Source organism: Aptenodytes patagonicus, chromosome 5 (assembly GCF_965638725.1).
Source record: "Aptenodytes patagonicus chromosome 5, bAptPat1.pri.cur, whole genome shotgun sequence".
NCBI lineage: Eukaryota > Metazoa > Chordata > Aves > Sphenisciformes > Spheniscidae > Aptenodytes > Aptenodytes patagonicus.
The window spans coordinates 67,852,552-67,867,976 of NC_134953.1; the positions used below are offsets into that span (position 1 = coordinate 67,852,552).

The 15,425-nt window shown below is 41.4% G+C and overlaps 1 protein-coding gene across 1 annotated transcript; it reads left to right on the forward strand.

Moving 5' to 3' along the window:
- Nucleotides 1-2,140: 2,140 nt before the first annotated feature.
- PRDX1 (peroxiredoxin 1) lies at nucleotides 2,141-9,951 on the forward strand. The gene is made up of 6 exons (XM_076340319.1): nucleotides 2,141-2,206; nucleotides 5,263-5,379; nucleotides 6,382-6,535; nucleotides 6,820-6,942; nucleotides 7,816-7,946; nucleotides 9,567-9,951. The coding sequence occupies exons 2-6, from the start codon at nucleotides 5,274-5,276 to the stop codon at nucleotides 9,650-9,652; spliced, it is 600 nt and encodes a 199-aa protein (XP_076196434.1). The 5' UTR covers nucleotides 2,141-2,206; nucleotides 5,263-5,273; the 3' UTR covers nucleotides 9,653-9,951.
- Nucleotides 9,952-15,425: the final 5,474 nt, after the last annotated feature.

The window sequence follows — 15,425 nt, forward strand, 5'->3', positions numbered from 1 at the left end:
CATGTAAAATCTGGCGTGGTTACCAATTTGGAAATCTTTGGGTAGTTTCAGTGCTCCGGCACTGCAGGGCCAGCCAGCTCCTCTTTGTTAGTACGTAAACTACTCACTGTGGCCATAGCTGTATGGATCGGTGCAGAGAGGACTATGCTTGGGCTTCTGATGCTCCATGCTAATCAGGTACAAGCTGATCCTGCCTGGCAGCTATTTTAGCAGAACACTACACAATGGCTAATCCCTTATGTGAAGAACAGAGTGTGGAGAAGCAAGGTGTGGAGAGAACTCTCTCCTTCCAGCACCCACTTGGGTAGACATTGGTAGTTTCTTGGAGAACTTAATTTTTTTTTTAACTAAGTAGCATCTTGCATCTAAAGATTGAAAAAAGCTACAGAAACCCATCTGATCACTGAACAAGGAGTGGTCCTGACAATTTATCGCTCCAAAACCTCCAGAAACTGATGTTTGGAAAGACTAGCTCAGAAACTAATCAAAAATAATGAGGCCATGGACATATGAATGGAAATGCAATGCCTAAGGCACAGACCTGGAACAGACTGCATTGCGGTACCTATGCAAAATGTATATATTATGTGTGAGAAAGTGTGAGAAATGAGCATAACAAGCATTAAAGGAGTCTGAAACCATGAGAAAGTCATTACTGCTTCGTCCATTGGTAAACATGCCAGAATTGCAGTAAGACTACATTGTTCTAGAGGTTTTAATTAGGACTGCCTGACCTTTCAGGGGTTAATCTGTTCACAGGTTCATGGCCTGAGTTGATAGGTAGGTATATAGGGGTCTCAATTCATAGACCTCAATTATTGTCACAACATTGATGTTAAGAAAGTAACAAACTCCTTTCTGTAAAAGATTAAGCATGCTGTAACAACAGTAACAGCAGTAGATAAATTATTTGCATTAAGGTGAGTGCAGGTTTTTTTCTGAGTACACATATACGTGTTATTTTGCTTTTATTATTTAAGGAGTAATTTAATCTGGTACCGAAACCAGTCATCTCTTGGGTGAATCACCACGTGGGTATGGTCACCCAGCAACACTACACAGTGATGTAGATTATAAACATTTAAAGTTTCTTAATCCTTCGTGGTTTTCTCCTCATTACAATTTATAATCAAGTTTTAACACAACTATAAACTGCAAAACAGACAAGTAAAAATCAATTACTAGGCACATTTATCACTTTTGACTAAAGCAAGCAGTTTTGTCATTGATATGTCCTTAATGGCCTTTAGTATTAATTATTTAATAAAACTTTTATATTTACGTTCAGGGTTTGGTCCTCAAAATGTATCATGACTGCTTCAATTCAGTCTTGGATCCAAACACGATGCTTATAAGGATTCACTCAGGCTCAATATCCCTCAGGGTAGCTTCACTCCGGGAATGGGTCAGAACTCCCTGAAGTGAATATTGTATCTTCCAAGAGTTTCCATTCCACGCCCGAAGCTCAGAGGTTACACTTATCTTAGTTTTCAGCTTTTTTGCTGACATGCATGACTTGGATCCGTCTTCCCATTGATGGAGAAGAATCAATGAAAGCCTTGGGAATTAGTATCAGGTTGAGGAGCCAGCTGGTAATGCAGAGTGAGAGGATAAAGATTTGACCCCACACCTATGTAACACTGTGAATGCATATTGCTTTGTTAATAGGTCTGATTTTATTAAGTCAATGGCCAACTCCCATTCACCTAAATAACATGCCAGTCATCTCTTGTTTTCCCTCAAAATCCTGTGTATCCTCTGCCTCTTTGGTGACTTCTAATAATTATAGCTGTCTTACATTAAGGCGTTAAAAAAGTAATTTATTCTTGCAATAAGCCATCTGAATCATCTTCCCATTAATTGTTTACAACCATTACACTGGATATTTCCACGGCACCTCCCAGGACACTATCCAGAGAATTATCTCCATTTATTAAAATTCTTTTGCTGCTTTCAACAGTCCGGGGCAGTGTCTCCGTTTAGATAAGGTGGTGAAAGCCCGCTATCGGGCAGCCCGCCGGGGACCGGTGCAAATCTGCCAAGTCATGCTGCCCTTGCAAGCGGCCGCCCCGCCAGCGGCGGGCAGGGAGGGGCGGCGGCGGCCGTCTCCTCGCGAGATCGGGGCGGCTATAAAGGGGGCGGTGCGGGGGTTGCTGCAGCTTGGGGCTTGTTGCTGCTGCGTGGTGCGGGCTGCTCGGCTCTTTGTGTAAGTGCGGGGGCGGCGGGGGAGCTGCACGGGCGCGGGCTTGCCGCGGAGCAGTGTCCGGGGTGGCGTTCGTTTGGGGTCTTACACAGTGCCTTCTCCCCCCCCCCCCCCCTTTTGTTTTATTTTCCCCTCCCCCTCTGCGCGGATGGGGTCTTGAGCGAAGCGTACTGGGCGAGCTCTTGCTCTCCGCATCCCGCCCCCTAAGGAGCGCTCTGCGGGGGCTGCCGCTCTCTGCCCTTGTTTAGTTTTCCCCCTTTTTTGGGGGGGAGGGATGGACAGCTAACTCCTTCCTACGCGCCTGCCTTTCTCAGCTCTCCCCGTTGTGCTGCACGGGGAGGAGCCGCGGGATGATCTCCGAGGGGGGGAGCGTGCAGCCGGGCTGCGGCGCGCCGGCCCCCCCCCCCCCCCCGCTGGGCTGGAGGCTTCGGCTCAGCGGCGGGGCGGCCGGCGAGCGTGTCCGCATCTCGCTTCCAGGTCTTAAAAAAAAAAAAAAAAAAAAAAAAAAAAAGTGCTGGATTCAACTTGGTGGGGGCATGCGAGGGGGCAGGTGTCCCCTATCGCGGAGCAGTGTAGTGGCGCAGGTGAATGCTTCGATCTCGCTTCAGGGCTTTTTTGGCCAAACGAGTTCCGTGGTCTGTGTGTACCTGGCTGCGGTATACTCGAACCGAGATCTGTGGCGATGCCGCGCTCTTCTGACCGCGGCTCAGCAGCTTAACCGCGTTTTTGTGACAGTCTGAGGGTAGCAAAGTGGAAGGCTGATGGCGCGTTTTGAAATGGCCTCTCACGTTTGTTCAAGATATCCTAAAGGTATGAATTGCTAGTTAAGAGCGCAGGCCTGGCTTATTATAATTGCAGTTTGAAGATAATTGAGGCCGTGTGCGGCTGTGAGCAGCAGAAAGATATTCTGACCTGATTCAAGTGTACTTGATTTGCAGCGTCCATTCTCCTTTCCTCTAGAACGAAAGGAAATAACATTGAGTCTGTGGTCTGTTCCTCTGTGGGTTAGGAAATGCTGTGGCCAAAAATCCAAGCAGAGCATGTGAGACCACATGCTAACCCTGCACGGAAAAGCAGAAATGCTGGCAGGTCACAGTAGGCACTCCGAGGAAAGCAGATGGTTCTCTGGCAGTACAAGGCAACTGAATTCTCCTGCCAATATTAAAGATTTTCACATTACCTAAAAAGGGGGCAATAACTTCTAGTTTAGAAAGGGGAAGTATCAAAGAGCAGTTTGACAGCTTTTATTTGATATTGAATACCTAGTAAAATACTCCAGGGGACTGCTGATGGAACAAATATAGGAGGACTGGCATAGTACTGAGCAAAAGGATGACCTTGAGCTTGAGTAATGGAAAAGAATGTAATTCAGTGATAAAATGTGGGGTCATGCACTCCAGACAAAACACCTCTTGCTTATAAGATAAAACTCACTAGTTGGAGGCATCTCAAATGAAAATTGTGCACTGGCTGTCCCCCATCCCTCTTACAGAACTGCAGTTTCAGAATTGCACCTGCATTCATGGCTGCCTGTGATGTTTGGCAGAGGGATTATTGATGTCTTCCTGCTAGACTGCTTCAGTACAATCCTATGAATACTCTAGTTCTGGCCACCTTCATTTGTAAGACTCGCTCCCAGTCTGCTGCAGTTGAAGACTAAGCCCAACTAAGCTGTTGGATGAGCATGGAGATAAGAGCTTTGTTGCAAAAGGCTGCTAGAAACACTGAACGGGTTTGGCACTTCTCAAAATGAAAACTGAGAGGTAGATGATTACTGTCTATATACTGTCAGGGTATGTAAGAGAAACTTTAAAAGACAAAACTTTTACTGAAAAGACTCTAAATTGATTAGTTTAAACTTGGATTGAAGGCTCAATGTTTATGACTTACGGGCTAGTTCTCCTGGAAGAAGGTGTCTGGCAAGGGGGAAGGAGCCAAGAAATGAGGTGCTCTCAACCTTTTTTAGAATGGACTTAGTGCCTTGCAGGCAGGACTTGGAAGAATCCTTGAATCTTGGCTTTCCTTAGTAACATGAGACTCATGTTAACCTTTCAGAGTTTTTTTTATCTCCAAGGCAGCTAGTACTTGTAGCAGTGTATAGAATGACTTAAGTGAAATCACTTTTAAGAAGATCTTGAGTTGAAGAAACAAGGTTCATAAAGTTACGTATTTTGAAAGTTTATGCTCTGGAAGTAACTGGAATTCTAAAGTGATATAGAAATACTGCATTCCCAGACTGAGCAAAAATACTGCACAGGACATATTACAACTGACTAGCTTTTAGGGCAGGCAGCCAGAGGTAGGGTTTTCTTGTCCTTGTGTACCCTCTTACTCTTTTTCAGTAGACTTGGGGGGGGAAACAATCTGGCTGTACAGGTTTAAGACTTGGTGAAATTTTAATTGCTAACACAGAATGTGATTCCTCTGTATACCATGAGTCTTTCTAGTTGCAAATAAAACAAAGTTTAATTGTTTGAAAGGCTAAAGTGTAGTTATGCAGAGCACTGTTCTCTGGAGATTAACAAAAGTTATTTTCTTCTGGAATCAACAGGAAGATAAAGTTTTGAGGTCTTAAATTCCCTCAAACTTGAACAAGGGTCTTCTCATCAAAAGTTCTAAAACTCAGACTTTCTAACTCACCCACCAAGTGGAACTGGAAGACTCACTGAATACTGCTAAAATTCTAGAAGGCTAGCCCTGTTCCAGACTGAGCTGCTGCTGGTCAAAGATAACCATTACTGTATCATTAGGAGGCTAATGAGCCACAGATCTTGAAGTGCTAGTAATCTATGTAGTGGCTTGGTCTGGATATCTAGGCTGTGATCATTGAACTGCATCTTGCTGTGTTGATGCACAAAAAAAAAGCTAGTGTTTTGACTGGACTACCTAGGTGACAAAGCTAAAACTAATTTCACTCTTAAGCCTTGTGTTGCAAGACCAAGTGCTGATAAACTGTCTTTGGTGTTCAATCTAAATCGATAAGATGCTTTGAATAAATGTTTACTTCCAGGTGCAAATGTACTATTATCTAAACTGTATTGTTATTAACTTCTATCTAGATTAAATCAAGATGTCTTCAGGAAAGGCTTTCATTGGAAAACCAGCCCCTGACTTTACTGCCACGGCTGTAATGCCAGATGGACAATTCAAAGACATCAAACTCTCTGACTATAAAGGTAAGCTTATGTGCTTCTCTAATTACACAGATATAATCTGGCCATATGCAGGAGTGGAGGGCATCTAAGGATACATTTTGATTTGGTTTCAAAGTAAGAGTGACCACTTGGCAGTAGACTGAAGTACACAACTTGTGCAGTGGTTTTCAGTGATGGCTGGAGTATGCTTGGGAAGTTGTCAGCTGCATGGCTGAATGTCCCAGCTGTGATAATTGTTGCTAATTAGCATAAAACTCCCCTAAACTGTAATCTTGGATCAGGCTTATTTGTCCTGTCTTCATACTATGAGACTGATGCAACATCTCCAAAGTACTAGATGGAACAGCAAAATCTTCTCTTGTAGGTTTTCTGTCAATGGAAAGCAGATTCTTTCCTCTAACCAATGAAGTTCCTTTCTCTAGAGTACTGGCAAAATGTTTGCCTTGCCAAAAAGAGCTTACTAAAACCAAAGGTAAAGCCTGAAGTATTCAAGTACTAATGTGGATGGCTTTAGAAAGAGACATTTTGAACTGGAAGCTGCAGCCCTCAGGCTGCATGAGGGTGGTGAGTAGGTATAGGCTAGTCACCCACTCAATTAAAATGTCTCCTTGGCTTGTAGCCTTTCAGACCTGTGGCTTTTTTGCACTCTGTTGGTAGTCAACCATAGGGTCTTCCAGTGTAGATACTAGGTGTACTCTGGACAGGCCTATGGGAGTAAACCTGGGAGACAGGCATTCCCTCTCATTTTGGAGGCCTCAGTTGGGTAGGGTTCTGCGTTATTAGCTGTAGAGTGGCCTTGAAGAGTATTGTAAATGGTATTTGGCTAAAGTGTAAATCCCCTAGGTGCTTTATGGGCTTGCCACCTATATGGCAAGTCTTAAAATAGAGGCATCTGTAGTTTGCCATTTAATCTTTAAAGGTAGTTAAAGCCCTTTCTCCTCTATCAGTATTTGAGTGGTTGATACTGAATATGACAACTCTTATAAAGGTAAGAGAGATTAACTGGTTATACTGCTTTTCTAGGAAAATATGTTGTGTTCTTCTTCTACCCTCTGGACTTCACTTTTGTCTGTCCAACTGAAATTATTGCATACAGTGACAGAGCTGACGAATTCAAGAAAATTAACTGTGAAGTAATTGGAGCTTCTGTTGACTCTCACTTTTGTCACCTTGCCTGGTAAGAATCAGCATTTTAACCTAATAGAATGTTCTGCTGGGCCTTAGTTATTGCAGGAACTGAATCCTGAGTGTATTCAGACTTTTACTGAAGTATCAAATAAAGGCACTTGGGAAGTATTGGTAGTGCCAGGTGCTTCTGAACAGAACTGAGTGTACTGTTCAGTTCTTTTGTTGCCTCGTGGCAGACCGAGTGTGATATTGCGGAAAGGATCAGTTTCTGTTGTGCCTTATACTTTATTCTGAACTGTCCATATTTGTAACATTCAAACTTCCTTCTTTTAGGATCAACACTCCTAAGAAACAAGGTGGTTTGGGTACTATGAAAATCCCATTGATTTCTGACACAAAACGTGTCATTGCCAAAGAATATGGAGTACTTAAAGAGGATGAAGGTATTGCATACAGGTAATATGCAAGAAGGTAAACTTGCTGTTAAAGTCTTATGTTGCCGTACATGGAGCGTGTCAGATGAACACAGAGCTTGCATGTACTTGAACACCTGCAGCAAGCTGAAGCTATTGGCTATTCTAGATGTAAACTGCTTTAAGCTATCAAACTCCTATATCTCCTACAAGGGGAGATACTACTTGGTTCTCCTTAGTGTTCAGACTTTTCATGGTTTTGGTAAGCTAGATAAATGCCTGCTGCTTACCTTTGATTACCTGTCTGCACAGTGCAGGAGTCTCATGCAGGTGAGCTTCTGCAAACATTGGTAATGCAAGACCTACATAGTCGTGAAAGTGATTACAGGTATTTAGTGATTAAAGTACAGATTAATTAAAACCCAAGCCTTATCTTCTAGTCAACTGTTCAATTAAAGTTGCTGAGGGAACTGAACTTCTGCTAACAACATGACTTCGGAGGCCTAACTGATGAGCCATTGCTGGGTTGGGACTTTTTGAGAACAGTGTCTGTAGTTTTTCTTTGAATGTAAGAATGCCTCTCCTTCAATTCACTTTTTCCTTGGGTTTCTCTTCCATTTTTTTCCACTGGTACCTTCCTTAAATAGGAAGTGTTGCTTTCCTGCATTAGTGTTTTGACTTACCTCCTGTCCCTCCTAGTTCCTGCTGAATGTTAGGCTTTCAACTGCTAATGTTTCAGTGCTATGCATACACCGAAGGTATTAGTTTTTTAGGAAGAGGTCCGTAATACTAGATGGCACAACTTACTGCTGTAATAGAATACTGAACTTGAGTTTTTGAAACTTGCTTCAGTCTAATCAGTCTTTCAAAAGCTGTGATTAACTTTAGGGCTGTGGGGTTTTTGTTGTTTGTTTAGGGGTCTGTTCATAATTGATGAGAAGGGGATCTTGAGGCAGATAACAATCAATGATCTTCCTGTTGGCCGTTCTGTTGATGAAACCCTCAGACTTGTCCAGGCCTTCCAGTTTACAGATAAACATGGAGAAGGTAAGAGTTCTTCCTCTTTCTAATCTTAAATGGTTTTTTTTTTAGAGAACAGTAGTAACTAGGCAGGTTAAATCGAGGTTTACTGAAAGGTACTAAGTACATGTATTGATCTGTGCACAGCAGGTAATTGTGCCTCTTGAAATGCAGCTCATTCTGTAAAGCTGCTTGTTGAAGGACACCATAGTGCTATATTTATCCTATTCCAGTTAATGGTCAATTGAGTACTTGCCGATGTTGAAAAATCACTTAAATCAATTTGGTGCTGGATGTCTTGTTGAGCACATAGCAGTTGTCTCTCAGTTAGATGCAGAAAATACTTGAGACAGAAATGAAGAACATGTAATAATTTAGCCTGCAAGGATAAGCATAATTTAGACTCGGCTCTCAGATTTGGTAGGTTGAGACCACCAGTAGTAATGCAATGTTTTATGCAGTCTGTTAGACAACGCATTTAAATTCCCAGAAAGCCTGCTGATCTTTATGTCCATGTGTAGTGAGGCCAAATGTAGTGAGGGGAAAATGGATTAGAGTCTTTGTGCCTGTAGTTTAAGAGTGATAAGGTGCTCGAGGCTGGTAGCTTTTCTGCAGGAATTAAAAAAAAAAAAAAAAACACCACTGCAAATGAAAGGTTTGACCCAGTTTATGGAAACTCAAAATTGCTATGTAGGTAGTGGTAGTCTTCAGCTGTCATTACTAATGACATGTGTTGCTGCTGGTCATATTTGATTTGCTTTGGAACTGGCAAATCAATGGCAGATTTTATTAAAACAAGCTGCTATTGTAGCTGTAGCTATAGACTGAAGAGTTGGTGTTTCTGAACTTGTATGCTATCCTGTGTCAGCTGAGGAGATACTTGATGATGGAGCAGTCACATGTCATGCAAATGAAGCCTTTTGGGGTTTACTATGCTCTGGAGTAGTCAAAAGCTGGCAAAAGCTTTTCCTCCAGAACTAGGACTGCAGTCTCATCTAAACCAGGATAGACTAGAATAAGGTGTGTAGCAACATTCAGAAGTCAAGAATACTACAGCTAAAATTGTCAGTCTTGTGTGGAGCACACATTAAGCCTTGCATGGCTGTATACAAGGAAGACTGTGTCCAAAAAATGCTGCTCAGGAGTCACTGCAATTTTTGAGGCTCTGCATCTTGGCCTTTTGATAGCCATATAGGGGAACCTAGAGACAGTTTAACTCTTCCTCTCCCTCCCCATTAAACTGGAGAATGAGACTAGGGTTGATTAAAGCTAAGGAGGATATAGACTTGACTGGATCCAAGGAGAGAAGTGTACTCTAATAGTTGTAAAGCCTTCTGACCCAAGCTGCTGGGGTTGCTCTTACCTTGCTGTCAAAAGCTTCTATGAAGCTTTTAAGCGGGGTGGGGAGGGGTGCATGTGTAAAGGGCCCACTGTTCCATGGGCAAACACCTGGTTCCTTGGGTGCTGCTATCTAGTGAACAAATGAAAATGAGTAAAATAAACTGAACATAGTGCCACACTAAATAATGCACCTTCTGTATGTTGCAAAGATGTATACATGTTTTGAGTTGCTAGTTTGCTTTAATGTTGTATAAAACATGTTCTGCAGGAGCAGCTGGTAAGACTTAAACATTCTTATCATTTCAGTGTGCCCAGCTGGCTGGAAGCCTGGCAGTGACACGATCAAGCCTGATGTTGAGAAAAGTAAAGAGTATTTCTCCAAGCAGAAATAAACTTTCAGTCTGAGTGGAAGCTAGTATGCCTTACGTAAAGAGCAAGCATCAGTTACTGAACTTTGACTAAGTCACTGCATCTGAGTCAAGGGATCATGCTATAGGTATAAACAGTAACTTTTTTACTTGAAGGAAAGTTTGTCCTGTTGGCAGTACCTTCATAGAAAATATTAATGATCAATATCTGTACATCAAGCCCTGTTGACTTTAGTGACAATGCAGTGTATGTGGTTAGTCATGTGTTGCATATAGAGCAGTGGTATCCTTTTGTAACTCTTATTAAACTTGTGGAAAGAGCATACTGTCTACTGTTCTTATGTATAATCATCAGGAGACCTGAAAGCAATGCAGGCTGCACTTCTGAAAGCTTTGTCTACTGAGCTGTCTGTAGACATCTCAATTCCTAAAGGCCTTTTACAGTTCCATTAGAATGGAGATACTAACACTTAGTTCTCATGTTGCAGTAGTAAGTACTCTTTACGCTCTTCGTGACTTTCCTACTAGGTAGAGGAACATGGTTTGATATTAGTCTGTCTGACTTAAGCAACACTACAGTGCCCAGAGCATGAAGCATAAATGACTGACAAAGGCTGGGCATATTTTCATGCATTGTGTCAGCTTATTCATTTCTGCATCCACTTTAGCATAAAGTCATAGTTTTGACCAAACTTCTGGGAATCCAACATTCAGTTTGAACACTGCCTGTACAGAAGTGGAAGACTGGGCTTTCTGGAAAGCAAACTTCCTTGGATATGCAACATTCATCCCTAGTCTCTCCCACTACATGGAGTGGGAGTGAGAATATGCCAGTTAATCACATGACTACAAGGCTAATGGGTAAGATCAAAAGAAGGGTGGCACTATAAAATCTGGTATTTGGATGTGCTCAGCCTTGTCTTTAATCTCTGTATTACAAATGTTTATGTGCATACTGTAAAACTCAAAGCACACGACTATGGCCTCAAGTTACACTAAAGCTGTGTCTGCTGTGTAGCTTCATGGTTAAAGGTGGCTTGTAATAAAGTCCTGAACTTCAGAGCTGAGGATTTGGGGAAGGAGCTATTGCCTAGCAATGTAAGTGAGCTAGAACCCTGTGATCTTTATGTACCTGTAAAGATTAAACTCTTAAAGGCCAAGATCTTGCATCTAACTTCAGCTCCTCAAGTAGTAAACAAGTTCTGTCGTGGTTAAAGTGAGCAATAACAATGTTGAGGCCCAGGGCTACTTACATGAGTCAGAAGTGAAAGTTGCATGCCTTAAGTACTAATCTTGTCTTGTGCAGTTGGAAAAAATAGACTTATTGCAGAAGCCTTACTACCAAATACTGCAATAAATACTAAAATAGCTAATCCCTTGGGTCTCGCTTAAGTGTCACAAATCTTCCTGAAGATATGTGAAAGTGATGATTAGTTGGATCATTTTTGCTTAGTATTTAAAATAAAAATTACTATTCTCCTCAAGATGATAAATGAGGCTAACATCCTAGGGTGGCATTAAGAAGTAACAGGCACATTTATATATAGGATGTGGTTCAAGGTAAGTAAATGAATGCTAATCAATATGGCTGAGTACAAAGTTATTGTTGTCTATCAAACTTCCTTTCCCAGCAAATGAAAAGGAGTAAAGTCAGGGCTAATCTAATGTAAAACTTAACTTAGTTGTATCTAGCTATATTAGCCTTGAAGTGTTACAAAATTGATTATAGCAGTTCTTTGGAGGGTATGGTATTAGTGTGGTCTAGTCCTGTGGAATGGGGATCTTTACCCTGATGATGTAACTATAAAGTGACTTCTGTTCCTATTCAGAAGTAAAATTGCACCTGTTTTGACTGGGCCATTCCATCATAAAATGCTACATGAAGTCCTGCTAACTCCCAATAGTGTGGCAAATAAACCTGTTCTGTGCCCTGACTGAGGGCCTTTACGTTAATGACCAAGTTCAGCCCCTCACCGTGATATAAATGGCCTTTCTCAAATCCTTCAAGTGTGTTCACTGTTCAAATGTCAAAAATGCACTTAAAAGGAACAGACTTACTAGCTGCTCTCTTGCCTACCCCTTGTCGTAGGGGATAAAGGTATTCTTTCACGTTTTGGCCTTGGAGCTCCCTCCCAAAAGGTAGAGGCAGTCTTCACGCGCCCATCCTAGGCCCTCGGAGGAAGAAGAGGGTCTGACGGCGGCGGAGCCCCCAGCTCCTTACGGCTGTTCCTCATGGCTCAGGCGGAAGCCCTGACCCCGGCAGCACTCCACCCCGCCCTCCCCTCACCGGAGGCGCCGCGCCGCCCGCGCATTTCCAACGGCCGCCGCTGCTCCCGCCCCCACCGGCGCGCGCGGAGGCCGGGGATTGGCGGCGGTGGGGGGCGCGCGGGCGGTGCCCCGCCTCCCTGCCCCGGGCGGTGCCCGGGCCGCCTCCCTGAGGGGCGGCGTGCGGCGGGGAGGGGCGGCGGCCCTCGGCGTCCTTCGGCGTCCTTCGGCGTGCGGCGTTCGCGTCGTGGCTGCTGCTGGGAAAATAGGTTAGGGTTGCCCTGGTGGGAGATCTGGGCGTAGGAATGTCCCGTAGAAACACCTGCTGTCTTAATTTATTTAACCACCTCCTCTAGTGTAACGTGTTTCGTGTGATACACTGTTTCCTTTGCATACTGGTCATGTGGAGACTCAAGTTCTGACAGGAAGATTTTATTAGCTGTTGACGTTCACCCTCGCTGCTAACACAGTTATGTTCACTTCTGCTTTTAGTGATATCTAATACTGCCCAACAACATATTTTTAATACCTCCCACCTTTTAAATGTCCCAGTAGCAATAGTTGTATTCATGTGTTTATTTTCCTATTTTGAAAAGTTACTAATCTCAATAGCTACTTAAATAGCTATTCATTAAAAAAACCAAATCTGTGAATTAGAAAAACATTTGAGTTATAATTGGTCTGCTGCTGTCCACTTGGTACACTCAGACACTACTAACAGTATGTATTTAAACATCATAGTCGCTGGTGAATGATGACAATGTGGAAATTCAAAACAGCCAAGAAACAAAATACCCGTGGGTTAGGAACTGTATTATATGTTTGCACCATATGATTGTGGGAATTAATGCAATTAAAAATTTTTTTTTTATTCTTCAGCCATGTGAGGCATTCATGGAAATGTTTGCCACGGTGTCAATGTTTCTGAGAGTATAACACACAAAAGGGGTAACACATGAGACTTCTTCAAATCATGAAGAGTCTGGGTTTATTTCTTTGCTTAAACTCAGTGCTGATTCAGATGCCGCTTGGAATTTCCATTAAGTGTTCAGGGGCTTACACCCCACTCCTATTATCGTGACATCTTAGACTGGTGTAATTTTTATGACATTCAAATAACTCTAATCATTTATTGAGAAACGTTTTTTCATGTACCAAGATGTATATTGTATTTTCATTACAGTTATGAACTGGTTTTGCTTTCATGATCAATGGGTGCCATATTTCCCAGTGAGGTAAAAACACATCAGCCATTCTTAGTTTTGGTGACAGACTGATAGCTGTTGCAGTATTGTGTACTGCTTAGTGGGATTTTCCCTGAAGGTGCATACAGCAGATGCTGTTTCGAAAGGGCAGAATCTTGAATGTGATGTTTGCTTTTTTTTAACGTGGGAGTGATTGCACATCTTTTTTTCTACTTTGGGTGCTGCTTATAAAAATAACCTTGTATTCATTAATTTCTTTAGAATATCTTACTCAGAATAGTCAGATGAAGGGAAACTGAAATGCATCTTACTGTGTCTCTTTTCCATTTCTCCTTATTTGCAGCTGATTGCTATGATTACTGGGGGCTTATATAACCAGCTTGCTGCTTTGCAAAAGTATATTTTACAAGTATATGAAGTTTCAGTCTTAAGATAATCCCTGAAAAATTATTTGGATCAGTTTAAATACCTGTATGTATCTTTTACAGATTTTTATGATACTGCATTCCTCTCAAAAGCAGAGTGCCGATGGAAACAAATGTACTAGCAGTCATTTACTGACAATATGATATCTGAAATTGGCTGTATTTTAATATATTTATATTATTGTTTTTGAGGGCTGAACTACACAGCACCAGGTATTTACACTGGTAAGCAGCTATAGTAGATGTAATTATATAAATATATATGGGATTTTATCTGTTTGGTGAGATCTGTAAAACTGTTAAAACTGTATGTAGTTAAATATTATTTCAAAATTGTATGCAACAATAGTTAATAAAAGCAAACTCCTGTCAGTCTTTGAAACTGAACTTTTAACAGCTGTGGTGAAGTAGCCCTGACATCACCTCTCAGGTGGTGTAATCTTGCCCTCAAAATAAATGGCAAAGGTCCTGTTCACTGCAGTTCTACAGACAACGGCTTTAGGTACTGATTTGTCTGATCTTATTGAAGGCTGAGTAAAAGTGGAAGGAAATTAATCTTCTACACATTGTGTTCTTCATATTTTATCTAAAATTAAGAGTATTTACTCCCTTATTTTTGTGATAGATATCTGTAAGTTTTCAAAGAGAATAGCATTTGTGCAAAAGCATCAACAGGATTTGTGTGTGTGTGTGTGTAATACAAAACAGTGCATCAGACTTAAATTCTATACATTATATGTTTATCATAGAAAACATAGAATGTGATTTTTGATATTTGGCATACAGAACCTAACCTTTACTAGATTTTGTACCTCTTTTATGAGTATGTTATTTCAAAATTAACAATTGCGTATTTATTTTTAGATGTTTATAAGAAAGAAAATGCTTAGTAATGTTTAAAATATTAGCACTTTGTTACAAAACGAGTATCTCACTGTATTAGAGTATTTGAAAAATACTCTAAAAAGTTACTAAATTTAAAAAGTGCTATTTTCTTAACAAATGCTCCAGCATTTTTATCAGGACTTTGATGAATAGTTTATTGGATTGTCCAACAAATCAATACAGTTCAAAGAACAAAAGCAAGTAGTTTACATCTCACAGGTATTGCAAAATGATGCACTTTGGTTAGGAAAGTATGTTTACAAAAGCCCCATAACTGTACTTTTTAGTCATATTATACATCAAAACAACAGTCATGTAAAGATTGTGTTAAAATAATGGGTTTTATCATATTAATAGTTTGAAAAATATGATATATATCCTCTGAAATTTTCAGTGGGTCTGATGTTCAGTATTAAATGACAGTCTGTGTAAATACATATTCTGAAGTATCTTGCTAGACAGATAGAGGACTTACTTAAAACAGAAACGTCATGGTTCTACTTTGCAAAGGGAGAAATGAGGTTAGTGCGGAGGGGTGGTGTGAAGCCATAGGGTAGTCAGCTCAGTCCAGTGTGTACTAGTAGGAATGCGGCACATTTGGACATCGATTCAGAAAGTGGGTTAAAGCCGACACTGGGGTTTTTCTGATACAAATTAATGGCACATACAAAAAGAACACTAAACGAGGAAATCAAATAGCCGGTATCTTTTTGATCATTAATACATTTCCTTCTATTTTTAATACTAGAAGAGAAGAAACAGATGAATTTGCCTTTAGTGTACAGTCAGAACTGATTTTACTTTGGCTGTCCATGCATCTGTGTTTATATCAGGTCACTAGTCAGTGTCTTCACCTGTAACATTGGTATAATTTAAGCACCTCACAGAATATAGGAGTATGATACTACAGAATGGCTTTACAGGCCAAAGCCTGTGCAAATCGAACAACTCTGCGTAATCGATTAATCGGTGCTGCACACACTTACATGGCTGCAGGAGAACAGGTTGCCATCATGC